Genomic DNA, 16,440 nt, shown 5'->3' with positions numbered 1-16,440 from the left:
GTGCTGGAGAGGATGTGGAGAAACAGGAACACTTTTACACTGTTGGTGGGACTGTAAACTAGTTCAACCATTGTGGAAGTCAGTGTGGGGATTCCTCAGGGATCTAGAACTAGAAATACCACTTGACCCAGCCATCCCATTACTGGGTATATACCCAAAGGATTATAAAGCATGCTGCTATAAAGACACATGCACATGTATGTTTATTGTGGCACTATTCACAATAGCAAAGACTTGGAACCAACTCAAATGTCCCTCAATCATAGACCGGATTAAGAAAATGTGGCATATATACACCATGGAATACTATGCAGCCATAAAAAAGGATGAGTTCATGTCCTTTGTAGGGACATGGATGAAACTGGAAACCATCATTCTCAGCAAACTATTGTGAGGACAAAAACCAAACACCACACGTTCTCACTCATAGGTGGGAATTGAACAATGAGAACACATGGACACAGGAAGGGGAACATCACACACCGGGGCCTGTTGTGGGGTGGGGGGAGGGGGGAGGGATAGCATTAGGAGATATACCTAATGTTAAATGATGAGTTAATAGGTGCAGCACACCAACATGGCACATGTATACATATGTAACAAACCTGCACATTGTGCACATGTACCCTAAATCTTAAAGTATAATAAAAAAAAATAAGGAGAAAAAAAAGGTGGATGAGACTTCTCAACTGATTGGCTGAGAGGGATAGAAAAGAGATGAGATTCTTGGAAAATAATTATCTTTCAAGGCTGGAAGTAGGGCCTGGGAACAATTGCTATTTGCCCTGAACTGTGCTGGATACCATGCATATAAACAAGGTCAGAGAGCCACAGTCCTGATCGATAAAGAATTTACAACATTAATGATAAGAAAAAGGTACCTATACTTGCAACTTCCAGAAACCAAAAATAGACTTATACTGTGGTTCATCAATACCCTTTATGAGTAACGTAAGTACATAGATGAGTTGAGAGAAAGAGAGAGAATACCCTACAAGCTGTTGTTTTCATTATTTGGAATAAAAATTATATATGTATTTTTAGTCCACTGAAAATTGTTCAACTTGTCCTTCTTTCACTATGTATTGTATGTCTCTTCCTATAAGAAAGCAGACATTCATTAGACCAAAAAAAAAAAAAAAACCAACACACACACGCACGCGCGTGTACACACCCACACAGACACACACACACACACACACACACACCTCTAAACTCAGGACCGGAAGAGACAAACCCTACAGGTTATCACATCCTCTCACCCTCTCCAAGCAGAAATCTTCTTTGCTGTTCCTGGAAAAGGAGGTGCCAAGCATTGACTCTCACCATTCCATTAAAGGAGAGAGGACTTACTATTTTGAGAGGTGACCTAATCCGTCTGAGAAGGGCTAATAGTGCCAGACTGCTTCCTTGATCCTCTGGAACCGTATCTTCCACTTTATGACCCTTCAACTGCTTGGATAAAGCTGTCCTGTCCCTTCCCATTCTTCCCTTCTCAGTGTCTTCGGCAACTGATTAAGATGCTTTCCAGCCCCTTCCTCGTCCTGATCTCCATCTTCTGGATACACTCCAGGTTGCTGATACATGGCACCCAGAAATAAGCCTAATACACTAGCACATGCAGAGCCAGATGACACACATTCATTGCTGGTTATTTTGGTGATTTTTTAAAAGTTATACTTAATTTAATTACAAGTTAATTCAAAAGAGAAGATAAACCTGTCAACAGTGAAAGGGGGACCACAAGTTTTTGGCATGATAAGGACATAAATCAGGCCACAGCAGATTTTCACAGAAATTTCCTTTTAAATAGCTCAAAGAATTTTCACAGCAGTCTGCAAATCCCTGCAAGGCAAGACCATTTCAACATGGAGAAACTGAGGATCAGTAATTTGCCAAGGCCACACTGCTGGGGCCAAACTCAAACAATTGTGTTCTAGCCCTTAATTATTTTCATTAGATGAGGATCCTTTTGAAACGGAGTCACTCATCTTAGGCTCAGTGATGAACGCATACAATTCCAGGTAACTGACCATAAACTCATTAGCTTGGCTTCTAATCCTGATTTTAATAATCCTGTCTAATATAAAAGATGATCGTCGAAATCTGTGGTTATGTACACACATTTCGGGGTAGAGGAACTACACAGTAGTTAATCCAACCATTTTGGTTTGGCCTTGGACTGTACATTGGTACTGATGTTTCAAGGTTGGGTATATCTAACGACTCTGAAATGTATGTTCTAACCTAATAAAAATTCCACTGGGAAAACCTAGCTTGTGGTGCAGGGAGAGGGTTGGTATGGGTAGGCCAGAAGGTTGTCTTCCCTCTAGATGGTTAGCATGCTCTCACAGGTGATTAAAAGCAGGGCTCTTAAAAATACCATCTTTTCTTAGTAGCTAAGCTTCTTATTTGGCTCAAACTTTCCCTCAAGTACAAAGTGTCCATGGGATTTCATATTAAGAAGAGCACAGGGATTTGGTCTTACTTAGAGAACCTCCAATCTCCCTGTTTGTGAGGGTCCATTGAGTTCTCAGCGGCATCTGAAAATCCAGTATAACAGAAATAGTGATATAGTTTTGAAAAAGTAGCAAACATACTTTCTGTGAAGTGAAACTGGTCACAAGAGTGTAAATTTGGACTTTGCAAGGTTAGCTGTCTAGACAAACATGTGAAGCGAGTGAAGCGAGACTTTCAGAGGTACCTGAGCACTTGCGCCAGCAGCCCCCAGGTCCACTGGATCCATCAGGCCTGCCTTGTCCAACAGGTCCACTGGGTTCTCTGGGTCCTGCTGGTCCATTGGGCCTTCCTGGTCCACTGAGTCCACCTGATCCACTGAGAACTCCAGGTCCACTGGGTCTGCCCTGTACAATGGATTCACCTCAAGATCACCTTGAAAGTCTTGCAAGGCTAAGGCTGAGGAAGAAAGCACAGGGGAGTTATGACTTAAAAAGCAAAAGTACTAATGTTATCAAAAAGACTGTACGAGGGTCATTTTAGCCCATGTTAAGGATGAGACGTGTCAGGTGCCAGGAATCATTCAGAATATTATGTTTAAAATCTGTTCATATTTGAAAATGAAGAAAAGGGAGAGAGTGTTTGAAGTTAGCACTGCCTACCCTCCAGCTTAAGCTACTGCCTAAACCCACTGCATTTGTTAGTGTCACTTCATTCATTATAAAATTATTTTGGCTCTGCTTTTGGAGATTTAGTACCATCCAACTGATAAAACCAAATCAAATCTAGTCATAAATCACTTCTGCACAATTGGGTTACCCAGAATGTGGGACCTCGGGAGTGCTCAAAGTGCTCTGGGAGGTGTTATGACATGACTTGGTTTCAACAGCCCTGAAAAGCACAGTGGAGAACATTATTTGAATAATGCAAAACGGTACAGACATTTTTGAAAACATTTTGTCAGTTTCTAATAAAGTTAAACACATACTTCCCAAATGACCCAGCAGTCCCACAACCAGGAGTTGAAAACTTATATTCATACAACACAAAAACTTCTATGCAAATGTTTAATGTAGCTTTATTCATGATCAAAAAACACTTGGAAACAACCCAGATGTTCTTTTACAGGTGAATGAAGTTTTAAAACCTGATATATTCATAAGATGTAGTACTACTCAGCAATAAAAGGGAATGAACCGTTGATTCATGCAAACATGGATGATTCCTAAATGCATTTTGCTAAGTGAAAGGGGCTAGACCAAAAAGGCTAGATGTCGTATGATTCCTCTTACATGACATTCTGGAAAAGGGAAACCTGCAGAGGTGAAATACAGATCAATGGTTGTCAGGGGATGGGAGACAAAGGTTGAGTACAAAGAGGGAGCACAAAGGAATTTCAGGGGTGATGGAACTATTCTGTTTGGTACTGTGGTAATGGATACATGACTCTTAACATTTGTCAAAATCCATAGAACTGTATATATCAAAGAGTGAATTTTACTGTATATAAATTTGAAAATAAATTGATCAGGAGGTAGGAAAACCTAGGCGAAAATACAGACTGTAACAAATGAATCTAATTCTATTACAGATAAATGACATACCCACAGTGACGGGGGAGAGAAATAAAGAAGCTAACACAGGAACTTCAGAAAAGAGATGTTTGCCTGGATACTGCAAAGCTAAAGACAAAAAAAATGCACACACAAAGTAATTCCAAATGGTAAATTTGTTCCTTAAGGGGTACAGGTTAGCAATTGTGAAACTACTTTTTATGAATGTTTATGTATTGGAAAAATCAATAAATATACTATAGATAATGAAAGCCAGATTTCTCACTGCCAGAAATACAAATTACAAATAAGCAGACAGAAAAGGCTAGAATGAACCCTATGATACTGGGCTGGAGTGGGAACTATCACTGAACTCCTGTTGTTGTTGTTGTTGTTGCTGGTTGTTACATGCTGAAATAAATACAGATGGTTGTATATGGTTGCATGGGTTAGTATGAATAGACATCTTTCCTAGTCCACTGAGAGGGTTTAGAAGTAGTGACACACCTGTAACAATGAGTACAACTAGCACCCAGATCTTTGTTTCTAAATACCACTCTCGAAATAAAGGACCTAAATAAGGTTCCTTAAAGAAGGGGTTGATTTCAATGACAACATGTAATAATGGAAATAAGGAAGTGAAGGGAAAAAAAAGATACAGACATGAAAAAGGACAAGGGGGCCAACCTAAAAGAGCCCCATGAGCCAAAGCTGGAACAATTTTTTTTTAATGACGGTATTGGATCGCAAACCAAATAATAAAAAAATGCCCATGGATTCATCCTGATGTAAATGAATGTATGAATAAATGAATGAAAGAGAGACAAGGAGCAAGTCTTTCTTACAGCAAGATTGCAGTTAATAAATATACAAAAAACAAGGGAAATAAAAAATTGGCATTAGAAGTAATTGCTGTAGGCCAGTTTCACTGATGATGCTACAATGTGAAGGAGAGCTTAAGGAGAAACAGAAAACATTATTTGCATGTTCTCAACGTAGCTCCCCTCAAATATTTGGTAAGTACAAAGGGGAAAACAGTACCACCTTAACCAAACAATCAAGTTAACACTACCAGCAATAAAATATACCACCATGTATATTCTGATATGATGCACTGAGGAAGGCACATCACATCTGTGGTATTCTTCCCCAAAATGCAAGACCTCAATCTCATCTTGAAAAATCATCAGACGAACCCAAATTGAGGGACATTCTGTCAAATGCCTGGCCCATATCCTTCAAAAGTATCAGATGACAAAAGAAAAAAGGCAAGAATGAGACACTGTCAAAGACTGGAAGAAACTAAAAACACGTATTATTTAAATTCAATGAGGGATCCTGGATTAGTTATTAGAACAGAAAAACAACTTTCTGGGAAAACTGAATAAAGGCTGAAGCTCACTTAAAAGTATTGCATCAATGTTAACTTCTTAGTTTTGACAGCTGTACTGTGGTTGTGTAAAATGTTACATGAGGGGAAGCTAAATGAAGGTTATCCTAAATGGTATCTTTCCCTTATTTTTCTATTTTTTTCTTTGTGCTATTTTTGAAACTCTTCTTTAAGTCCAAAATTATGTCAGGATTAAATAATCTTGAAATAATTTTGGAATCTGGAAAAGAGAAACATCTGGATTAGGCAGAATGAACCACTCTGTCACTTCCTATCTGCTCTTTGCAGCCCGGGGTTGCAGGGTTGCATACCTTACCATGCTACGGTCATGAGCAAACTGTCCTTCAATCATAGCATGAGTTTGGGATGACCATTGAAAATATTTTGAAAAATTCTGGTTTCTGGATACTTCCAGTGTTTAGACCGTTGGCTAAATTCTTCTGCTTAACTCTTTTTTCCACTAAAAGCAATTTTCCAAATCAGTTCAGCATCTTTTTTTTTTTTTTTTTGAGACGGAGTCTTGTTCTGTCACCCAGGCTGGAGTGCAGTGGCAAGATCTTGGCTCACTGCAAGCCCCGCCTCCCAAGTTCACGCCATTCTCCTGCCCCAGCCTCCCGAATAGCTGGGACTAAAGGTGCCCGCCACCACGCCCAGCTAATTTGTTGTATTTTTAGTAGAGACGGGGTTTCACCGTGTTAGCCAGGATGGTCTCGATCTCCTGACCTCATGATCCACCCACCTCAGCCTCCCAAAGTGCTGGGATTACAGGCGTGAGCCACCGTGGCCGGCCCAGTTTAGCATCTTTTAATTTTCTGATTCCAAGTAAACAAAGCTACTAAATTATCTGTAAGTGATAGCGAGAAACCTAGGAGTTACTTGACTTCTACCATATCAGCCATAAGCTGCTAGCCATTTCGATATGCTCATTTTGTTGAAACAGTCATCTGTGGAAGGTTATAAGGATTTCTCCATCATTGGCTTAACAGTAGTGAATACAAGTAATTCTCTATAGCAAAGTTACAATGGTAGGTCCAGATAAATAGGTTTAAAGCAATCAATGCTCTTATAAATTTTAGAAATCAGAATTATGAGTTCACGGAGTTTGACCTCTCCTGCCAAAAATCCATTGTTTTGGAAGGGATTTTTTAAACATAGCTTTGAGATCGACAGCAACAATGGAAAAGTTGTTAACTAAGAATTTTAAAAGTGGAGATATTAAAATTGGATTTAAAAACTGAAAAAGAGTGAAATAAAAATTAAAATAGAGCTTATTGCTTCTATATAAGAAGATTCCACATACCAATTATTTATGATAAGATTAATTAGGAGATATAATTTGCGTTATGCATCCACCATTTCCTGAAGTTTTGTACTTTTTAAACAATTACGGTTACGAAATATCTTTAATATTGAAACTCATGAAAGAAATATCACTGTTTCTGAGAGACTCTCACTTTCCCCCTTTATTGGCATGAAAACTCAATAACAAGAGGTTTCTTTGGAATCCAAATACTGTGTGATAGCAGAAGAGACTACACGAGTATAAAAAGATAAAACGCTATTCCTTCAAGGACTGAGATCCAGCGCCCATTTTTAGAAGATTAAAATTAAATAGGAGAAGAGACCGTTTCCAAGCACGTGAATCTGTGATGAAATACTCATTTTTATTATTCTCAAATCATCACCTCAAATATTTACAGAAGATGAAGAAAGTTGGAATTCACTCTGTGATTTCACACTATTATAGAGCATTATATTCATCTGAAAAACTGTAACTACCCTGTAGGTCACTGTTTTTCTTCTAATAGTCCCTATCCAAATGCATAAATGTACCTACCTGGAGATTCAGGAATAGCATCCAGGAAAACTGTGCTGGAGCAATAAGTTGAATCAGAATCTTCAAACATATCAACGTTTTCTTGTGGTCCATGCTGCTTAACCTCTGCAGTATCGATTTGGTCCTGTACATTTCCAAAAGAGAAAGATAGGACATTGCATTTTGGAGTTAGAAAGAATAGGAAACACAGGCAGAATACAAACTTTGATGCATTTCACATCACAATTTCTAACACTGCTGCAATCAACTGAAAACATAACAAAAATCATCATCAAATACCTCCTTAAAAATATTGCTGGAAGATAACAAGCAGAGATTATAGATGCCACAAGGTATACATTGACAAACTCAAGAAGAGAAACACAGTATACATAACACTAAACATAAAGGCATCAAAAAATGTTTATAGATCAAAAGGCATGGCAAAAACAATTCTGCCTTTCAGTGGTGTCAGCAGGATGCTGTCATGATAGTAGCCAAGGATGGTAGTCACCTCATCTCCCATTCCTCATGATTAGACCCAAACACACTGGTTCACAGAGAAATGGGACAGCAGTGGGAGACCTGCACCACCACTGATAAGGCCATTTTCCCAGAGTTCCTGCACTTGCATCCTAGGCTTAGAGCAAGAAAAGGCCAACTCTAAAACTTAAAGTATAATAATAAAAAAGAACTATTACCAACCCTTTGTGAGTACTAGTATTGTTCTCTGTAATCCTCTGGAATGGTTTTCCCCTAGCCCCACTTCAAGTAGCTTCCTCAAGTGAATATGCCAATCAATATGCTGCTGAATACTAGAAGGGGCCCCTCACAGATCTGTGGCATTCTTTCTCCATGCAGCTCTCTCTTCTCTAGGACTCCACTAGCAAACTTAGTCTCCCTATACTCTCACCTCAATCTCAACTCGGGCAGTCCACTGGGCTCCGTATGTGTTCTCCCTCTCTGCAATGTGGCCTAGAAACTTGCTATGTAGTAAGCTCTGGTGACTGTGGAGTTCCTCTCATTGATTTCCAATTGCTCAAGAATCCGTGGCTTTTGCTGCCTGCTGGCCATTATCATGAAAACCGTTGTGTCATATATTTTGTCTGTTTTATTTTTGCCCGTTTCAGGTAGGCAAGTTAACCTGGCCCCCTCACTCCATCTTGGCTGGAAGCAGGTCTCACAATTTCATGGAATATTATACAGTTTTAAAAAATGATCAATGTGACTGTAGAAAAAAATGGAACTTAGTGATAAGTGGAAGCCAAGGGTATGCAGTAGAGTGTGAGCTCTATTTTTCATTGTAACTACATGAAAAATATGTATGTTGGTGGACTAAGACTGAATGGGAATAAGCAAAATTAAATAGCAGCTGTGCCATAGCAGTGGGATTATGTGTTTCTTCTTTTTTAAAAAAAGCCTACTTTTCTCTAAATATTGTAATTACTTAGGCATTATATATTTTGTAAAATGAGAATATTTTAATCCAGCTTTCTTCAACACATACTAAGTTTAAGGACTCTGGATTCTTCACACACAGTACAGTATAAACCCTGGGTAAATATTTTTTTACTGACGGGCTGATGAAGCAAGCCTGACAGCTGTGTAGATGTTACACTGATGGCTAGAGCTATACGGTTGGCTTGGCCCCTTTTCCTAGCATACCTGTAATTAGTTTGTGTGTAAACAGAACATTGCTGTGTCTAAATTAGCATTCTTCTACCTTATTTCCTCTTTGTTTCATACTTCTTTGAACAGAATATTAGGTTAAGCAGAGGTACTTATTCAGAATGGAGAAAGTTTATTCACATAGACATACTTTGTTAAATGAGCAATACTTGGACAATTCAATACAAAATCAGCACTTCATGTTTAAAATATGTGCTCATGGCATCTCCATGTTACAGGAGAACTTAAATACTGAAAAGACCTGCTGTCTGCACTGATCCCAGTACAAATTCATTCAGGCAAAACACATGGAGGCCTGAAAACCAAAGTTAGAGTCTGTGCATGCAGCCTGTCTATACTGCTCTTGAAATCCCTTTACCAAATATTTGAAGAGTTCTATAAAAATAAGAGTGCTTTAACATAGAGTACTCATTTGTGCATCTAATATTTATGACTGCCTACTATGTGTAACAAGCCTTGTTCAAAATACTGGGGATATGCTGACCAACAAGACAGCCAATGGTCTCTCCTCTCACAGAGGTTTCATTCTATTATAGGAGTAAAATAAATATCCCGATAAGATTCCTTTGGGCGTTATTATATCCCTATGAGGTAGCCTGGCAGAGATTATTATTACTACTTCCATTTTACAGATGAGGAAACTGAGGCTGTCTGAGGTAAAATAACTTTCCCCAGGCTACGTAACTGGTAAGTGGCAGAATCAGGAATCAAACCCTTGTCTTCTGATGTCTCGGTCATGTTTTCTCTCTGTAGCACTGTTACCACTGTGGTGATCCAGCCTATCAGCTGTGGTACATATACCCATGGAGTGGCATGTAAGGTGAGGAACCACCCTGTCACTTTTTAACGTGGGAAATGCTTTCTGGGATACCTCTTCTGTTCTTCTCTACCTTTCTCCTTGCAGTTTGATTTCATGTCCCAGTCTAGAGTTTCATCAGATCACTGAGGGTAGACCCAGGTAGGTTTCTATTAATGTATGTCCCTTAAGGATTCTTTCTAGTGATATCTGGTCAATGAATAAATTGATGATACATTCATTGTCTTAGAGAACGGACGCAGACAACCTAGGCTAATTAGGCGCTAGGTTCTGGCCTTCATGGCTTTCTACACCAGGCAGGTCAGTAAACTTCCATTATGAAATGCACTCACAAGGCAAAAAGACCCCGAACAACATCTGAGATAGCGCTTAGCTTAATTCTTTTTCAAGCACTACAGGGACCATTCCAAGTCTGGCAGTTACTGGCTCCTAATAAGAAATGTCTACAAGATGGCAACTGTGGAACACTGCTCATGTGTCACATCCATATGACATACTTCTTAGTAACACACATTAACTAAATAATCAACATCACATGGATAAGGGTCTAAGATTGTAGTCTATGGTCCTCAATGTACATACGTCTGAGATAGCAGCAGCAGCAGCAGCAGCAGCAGGTTCAACATACGTGACTTCCATGCTAGTATGTCCTCTTTGACCTTGAGAGCTACTATGAATAGGTAAAAAGAGAGATGGTAAGTATATCTCACTTGCCATTTAAATCAACACTTTCTATCATACAATAAAAAGGTTCAAATAAAAACTATTTGTTTTATTTTTCCTACTACAGAACATCATTAATCTTTGAGGTATCAATTTTCCCGCAAAGTTGTTCTGCACATCTACAAAAAAAAATCATCTGGGCCCTCATTAGAATGAAGTTTGCTGCAGGTCTCAATGCCTTTTTAACAGTGGGGAGCAAACCAATATTTTTAAAGCCAAGGTGTATGAGTGAATATTCTTTTTCAATTTTTAAATCAACTGCAATTACAAAAAAAATGCCTTTAGGCCCAATTTAATTTTGTTTCCTGTAATTAGAGAAACTCTCCATTCTCGGGGCTCATTAACAATTCATTTCTATCAAAATTAGAATTTCGATGCCCAAGGTGAGATGCAGCTTCATGGCACACTAGAGTCTAAATACTAGCTTACTTTTCACGAATTAAGTATGGGGGGGAGAAAATATGAATGAATGAGAATCTTATTTTTAATATTGATAATAGTGTTTCAAGCCTTAAAAATTTCATAACTGAGAGTCTGTTATTGAAATGTATTTTGTTTTCACGAGTTTTTCTTTAGAAAAGCCCCTATTACTCCACAAAATGAGAAATTAAAGTCTGATAATAAATATTATAAAAAACAAGACCTCAGAGCAGCAAGACAGTGGCAAAATGATACCTATAAAACTTTCCAAGCATATTCAGAAGACACATAATTAAGAGAAAACCTGGGTTATGCCACATGGTTTCAAAAAGTGAATTCTGATCCAACGGAGATAAATTTTCCATTCTGTATTTCAGAGGACCCTGACAAAAAGCCATTTTATTTATATCATTTATTTCTAAGACTAAAAAATTAAGAGCTTGAAAAATGTATTTCGGATATCCAAAATGTGTAATATTTAGGAAGTATTGCTTTACACAGCATAAAACAACTAGTTAATGAGTTAAGTCAGTCATTTGCATGTATAACTGGCCTATATCGAATATAGAATGTTTAAAATATATAAAAAGTATATATTGAAATATATTTATTAAAATTTTATGTTGTTAACATTAATTTAATTAAAATAAATATGAAATATGTAAAATATAAAATATTTCTTACTGATTTGATTTTCAGTGTCATGAAACAAACATAAATGGAGTCACTTGTAAATCTGCCCACATATTATTTAAAAACAAAATTACTATATTATATATTTTTAAAATAATTTTTCAATCTCCGACTAAATTTATAAGCCACGTTAGTCTAATAGAATGTTTTCTCACATCATAAATGCTGGTACCTCTTCACGGCCGCTCTTGGAGTTCTGTTATTTCTTTATATTACCTGCCTTGCAGACCGTGTCGTATCCCTTGGCTTCAACTATGCGTAACTCCCACAGCTCTACCTCAAGACCTCTTCCCAGGCTGTGGACGCACATATCCAACTGCCTTTAGCACATGCATGTGGATATCTAACCTCAATTCAACATGGTATAGACTCCTGTTCCCCCCTCCAGTGTCTCCTACTTGGTGAATAGTGCAACCCTCCACCCAGTCACTCAAGACTGAAATCTACAGTCATCCTAGACTCTTCCCTCTTTCTCAACTCTCTTCTGCCTTATACGAATGTTTCTTATTACTTTCGTTTTTTTTTTATTATTATACTTTGGGTTTTAGGGTACATATGCACAATGTGCAGGTTTGTTACATATGTATACATGTGCCATGTTGGTTTGCTGCACCCATTAACTCGTCATTTAGCATTAGGTATATCTCCTAATGCTGTCCCTCCCCCCACCCCACAACAGTCCCCGGAGTCTGATGTTCCCCTTCCTGTGTCCATGAGTTCTCATTGTTCAATTCCCACCTATGAGTGAGAACATGCGGTGTTTGGTTTTTTGTCCTTACGACAGTTTGCTGAGAATGATGGTTTCCAGTTTCATCCATGTCCCTACAAAGGACATGAACTCATCCTTTTTTTATGGCTGCATAGTATTCCCTGGTGTATATGTGCCACATTTTCTTAATCCAGTCTATCGTTGTTGGACATTTGGGTTGGTTCCAACTCTTTGCTATTGTGAATAGTGCCGCAATAAACATACGTGTGCATGTGTCTTTATAGCAGCATGATTTATAGTCCCTTGGGTATATACCCAGTAATGGGATGTCTGGGTCAAATGGTATTTCTAGTTCTAGATCCCTGAGGAATCACCACACTGACTTCCACAATGGTTGAACTAGTTTACAGTCCCACCAACAGTGTAAAAGTGTTCCTATTTCTCCACATCCTCTCCAGCACCTGTTGTTTCCTGACTTTTTAATGATGGCCATTCTAACTGGTGTGAGATGGTATCTCATTGTGGTTTTGATTTGCATTTCTCTGATGGCCAGTGATGATGAGCATTTTTTCATGTGTCTTTTGGCTGCATAAATGTCTTCTTTTGAGAAGTGTCTGTTCATGTCCTTCGCCCACTTTTTGATGGGGTTGTTTGTTTTTTTCTTGTAAATCTGTTTGAGTTCATTGTAGATTCTGGATATTAGCCCTTTGTCAGATAAGTAGATTGCAAAAATTTTCTCCCATTCTGTAGGTTGCCTGTTCACTCTGATGGTAGTTTCTTTTGCTGTGCAGAAGCTCTTTAGCTTAATTAGAACCCATTTGTCAATTTTGGCTTTTGTTGCCATTGCTTTTGGTGTTTTAGACATGAAGTCCTTGCCCATGCCTATGTCCTGAATGGTATTGCCTAGGTTTTCTTCTAGGGTTTTTATGGTTTTAGGTCTAACATGTAAGTCTTTAATCCATCTTGAATTAACGTCACAATTGAAAGAACTAGAAAAGCAAGAGCAAACACATTCAAAAGCTAGCAGAAGGCTAGAAACAACTAAAATCAGAGCAGAACTGAAGGAAATAGAGTCACAAAAAACCCTTCAAAAAATTAATGAATCCAGGAGCTGGTTTTTTGAAAAGATCAACAAAATTGATAGACCGCTAGCAAGACTAATAAAGAAGAAAAGAGAGAAGAATCAAATAGATGCAATAAAAAATGAAAAAGGGGATATCACCACCGATCCCACAGAAATACAAACTACCATCAGAGAATACTACAAACACCTCTATGCAAATAAACTAGAAAATCTAGAAGAAATGGATAAATTCCTCGACAAATACACCCTCCCAAGACTAAACCAGGAAGAAGTTGAATCTCTGAATAGACCAATAACAGGCTCTGAAATTGTGGCAATAATCAATAGCTTACCAACCAAAAAGAGTCCAGGACCAGATGGATTCACAGCCGAATTCTACCAGAGTTACAAGGAGGAGCCGGTACCATTCCTTCTGAAGCTATTCCAATCGATAGAAAAAGAGGGAACCCTCCCTAACTCATTTTATGAGGCCAGCATCATCCTGATACCAAAGCCTGGCAGAGACACAACCAAAAAAGAGAATTTCAGACCAATATCCTTGATGAACATTGATGCAAAAATCCTCAATAAAATACTGGCAAACTGAATCCAGCAGCACATCAAAAAGCTTATCCACCATGATCAAGTGGGCTTCATCCCTGGGATGCAAGGCTGGTTCAACATACACAAATCAATAAATGTAATCTAGCATATAAACAGAACCAAAGACAAAAACCACATGATTATCTCAATAGATGCAGAAAAGGCCTTTGACAAAATTCAACAACGCTTCATGCTAAAAACTCTCAATAAATTAGGTATTGATGGGACGTATCTCAAAATAATAAGAGCTGTCTATGACAAACCCACAGCCAATATCATACTGAATGGGCAAAAACTGGAAGCATTCCCTTTGAAAACCGGCACAAGACAGGGATGCCCTCTCTCACCACTCCTATTCAACATAGTGCTGCAAGTTCTGGCCAGGGCAATCAGGTAGGACAAGGAAATAAAGGGTATTCAATTAGGAAAAGAGGAAGTCAAATTGTCCCTGTTTGCAGATGACATGATTGTATATCTAGAATACCCCATTGTCTCAGCCCAAAATCTCCTTAAGCTGATAAGCAACTTCAGCAAAGTCTCAGGATACAAAATCAATGTACAAAAATCACAAGCATTCTTGTACACCAATCACAGACAAACAGAGAGCCACATCATGAGTGAACTCCCATTCACAATTGCTTCAAAGAGAATAAAATACCTAGGAATCCAACTTACAAAGGATGTGAAGGACCTCTTCAAGGAGAACTACAAACCACTGCTCAATGAAATAAAAGAGGATACAAACAAATGGAAGAGCATTCCATGCTCATGGGTAGGAAGAATCAATATCATGAAAATGGCCATACTGCCCAAGGTAATTTATAGATTCAATGCCATCCCCATCAAGCTACCAATGACTTTCTTCACAGAATTGGAAAAAACTACTTTAAAGTTCATATGGAACCAAAAAAGAGCCCGCATCGCCAAGTCAATCCTAAGCCAAAAGAACAAAGCTGGAGGCATCACGCTACCTGACTGCAAACTATACTACAAGGCTACAGTAACCAAAACAGCATGGTACTGGTACCACAACAGAGACATAGATCAATGGAACAGAACAGAGCCCTCAGAAACAATGTCGCGTATCTACAACTATCTGATCTTTGACAAAAACAAGAAATGGGGAAAGGATTCCCTATTTAATAAATGGTGCTGGGAAAACTGGCTAGCCATATGTAGAAAGCTGAAACTGGATCCCTTCCTTACATCTTATTACTTTCTATCTACTTTTTCTACCTGGTGAATTTCTTCAAGGCAACGAACATGCTTTAAACTTCTTGTATCCCAGGCACTTCACACAATGGAGAGCAATTGCTATGTGCTTAATGGATATTTGCTAAGTAAATAAAGGAATAAACAGATAAAACTTAGTAGTCAATTCAATCAAAATGTTTTCACATCCTTCATCCCAAGTCTGCTTAGATTGACAAAATTATTTTAATGGACAAGCTGGAGCTTCTATTTGTTCCTTAAAAGCAATCTAATACCTTTATATTGGCTTCTAAATAGTGCATAACTTTATATCTGAGATAAACAACATAAGAATGTATTGCTTGCTGCATTGTCCAATATGGCAGTCACTAGGCACATGTGGCTAAATCAAACTTTAAGTTAATTTAAATTAAATACAATTTAAAATATAGTCTTCAGTCACAGTAGCCACATTTCAAGTGCTCCGTAGCTAGTGGCTACTGTGTTGGATGAAGCAGATTATAGGCCACTGCAATCATCACAGAAAGTTCTACTGGACAGTGCTGTATTAAAGGATGCAGTAAGTTTTACTGGACAAAACTCTTTGACAGCAATATATTGTGAAGCAAATATGTTTTGTTTAAAATCCACCGACTTAAATATCAAGAATATAAATAAAAGTAAATATTTTCCAAATTATTCAGTGAATTTACATTTTGTGCCTCTCCATAAGCCAATATAAATGGCAAATATTTGAAGTAGAACATAAAAGTCACAGGCACTCTGGGAGGCCAAGGTGGGAGGATCACTTGAGCCCAGGAGTTTGAGACCAGCCAGGACAACACAGTGAGATCCCATCTCTAGAAAAAATAAAAAATAAGTCAGATGTGGTGGTGCACACCAGTGGTCACAGTTATTCAGGAGGCTGAAGTGGGAGGATCACTTGAGCCGGGGAGGTCAAGGCTGCAGTGAGCTGTGATCACGCCAATGCACTCCAGCCTAGACGACAGAGGGAGACCTGAAAACAAAATAAAACAAAACAAAACACCTCACAATTAAAAGTCACAGAGAAGCACTTACAATTTTAAATAAAAACATTAGGGAATATTTAATACCTAACTAGCTTGTGCATGTAAATAATGAGTTCGGGCTCAGGATATGGGATATAACATGTAACAGAGGGTTTGCAGCCATATCTACTGCTGGCCTTTGGTTAGGAACAGATACAAGCACAACTTTCTTTTTCCAAATTGTATCACTTAATTTTTAAAAATAAGGAGAAAGATCAAAGAACACTTTGCCAGTTGTAGTTACAT

The 16,440-nt window shown here is 38.3% G+C and overlaps 1 protein-coding gene across 1 annotated transcript in view; it reads right to left on the bottom strand.

Annotated features, from left to right (window-relative positions):
* Positions 1–16,440, bottom strand: part of PASD1 (PAS domain containing repressor 1) — a 105,528-nt gene that overhangs the window by 9,703 nt on the left and 79,385 nt on the right. The window contains exons 9-11 of the mRNA XM_012498767.2: positions 10,305–10,392; positions 7,238–7,361; positions 2,705–2,916 (exon numbers count right to left, since the gene is read on the bottom strand). Of these exons, the coding sequence (XP_012354221.1) occupies positions 2,705–2,916; positions 7,238–7,361; positions 10,305–10,392 (424 nt within the window). The remainder of the gene's footprint in view (positions 1–2,704; positions 2,917–7,237; positions 7,362–10,304; positions 10,393–16,440) is intronic.

Source organism: Nomascus leucogenys, chromosome X (genome assembly GCF_006542625.1).
Source record: "Nomascus leucogenys isolate Asia chromosome X, Asia_NLE_v1, whole genome shotgun sequence".
NCBI classification, from domain to species: domain Eukaryota; kingdom Metazoa; phylum Chordata; class Mammalia; order Primates; family Hylobatidae; genus Nomascus; species Nomascus leucogenys.
Note: the sequence above shows the minus strand (reverse complement) of the source record. Positions and strands in the feature narration are given on the sequence as shown.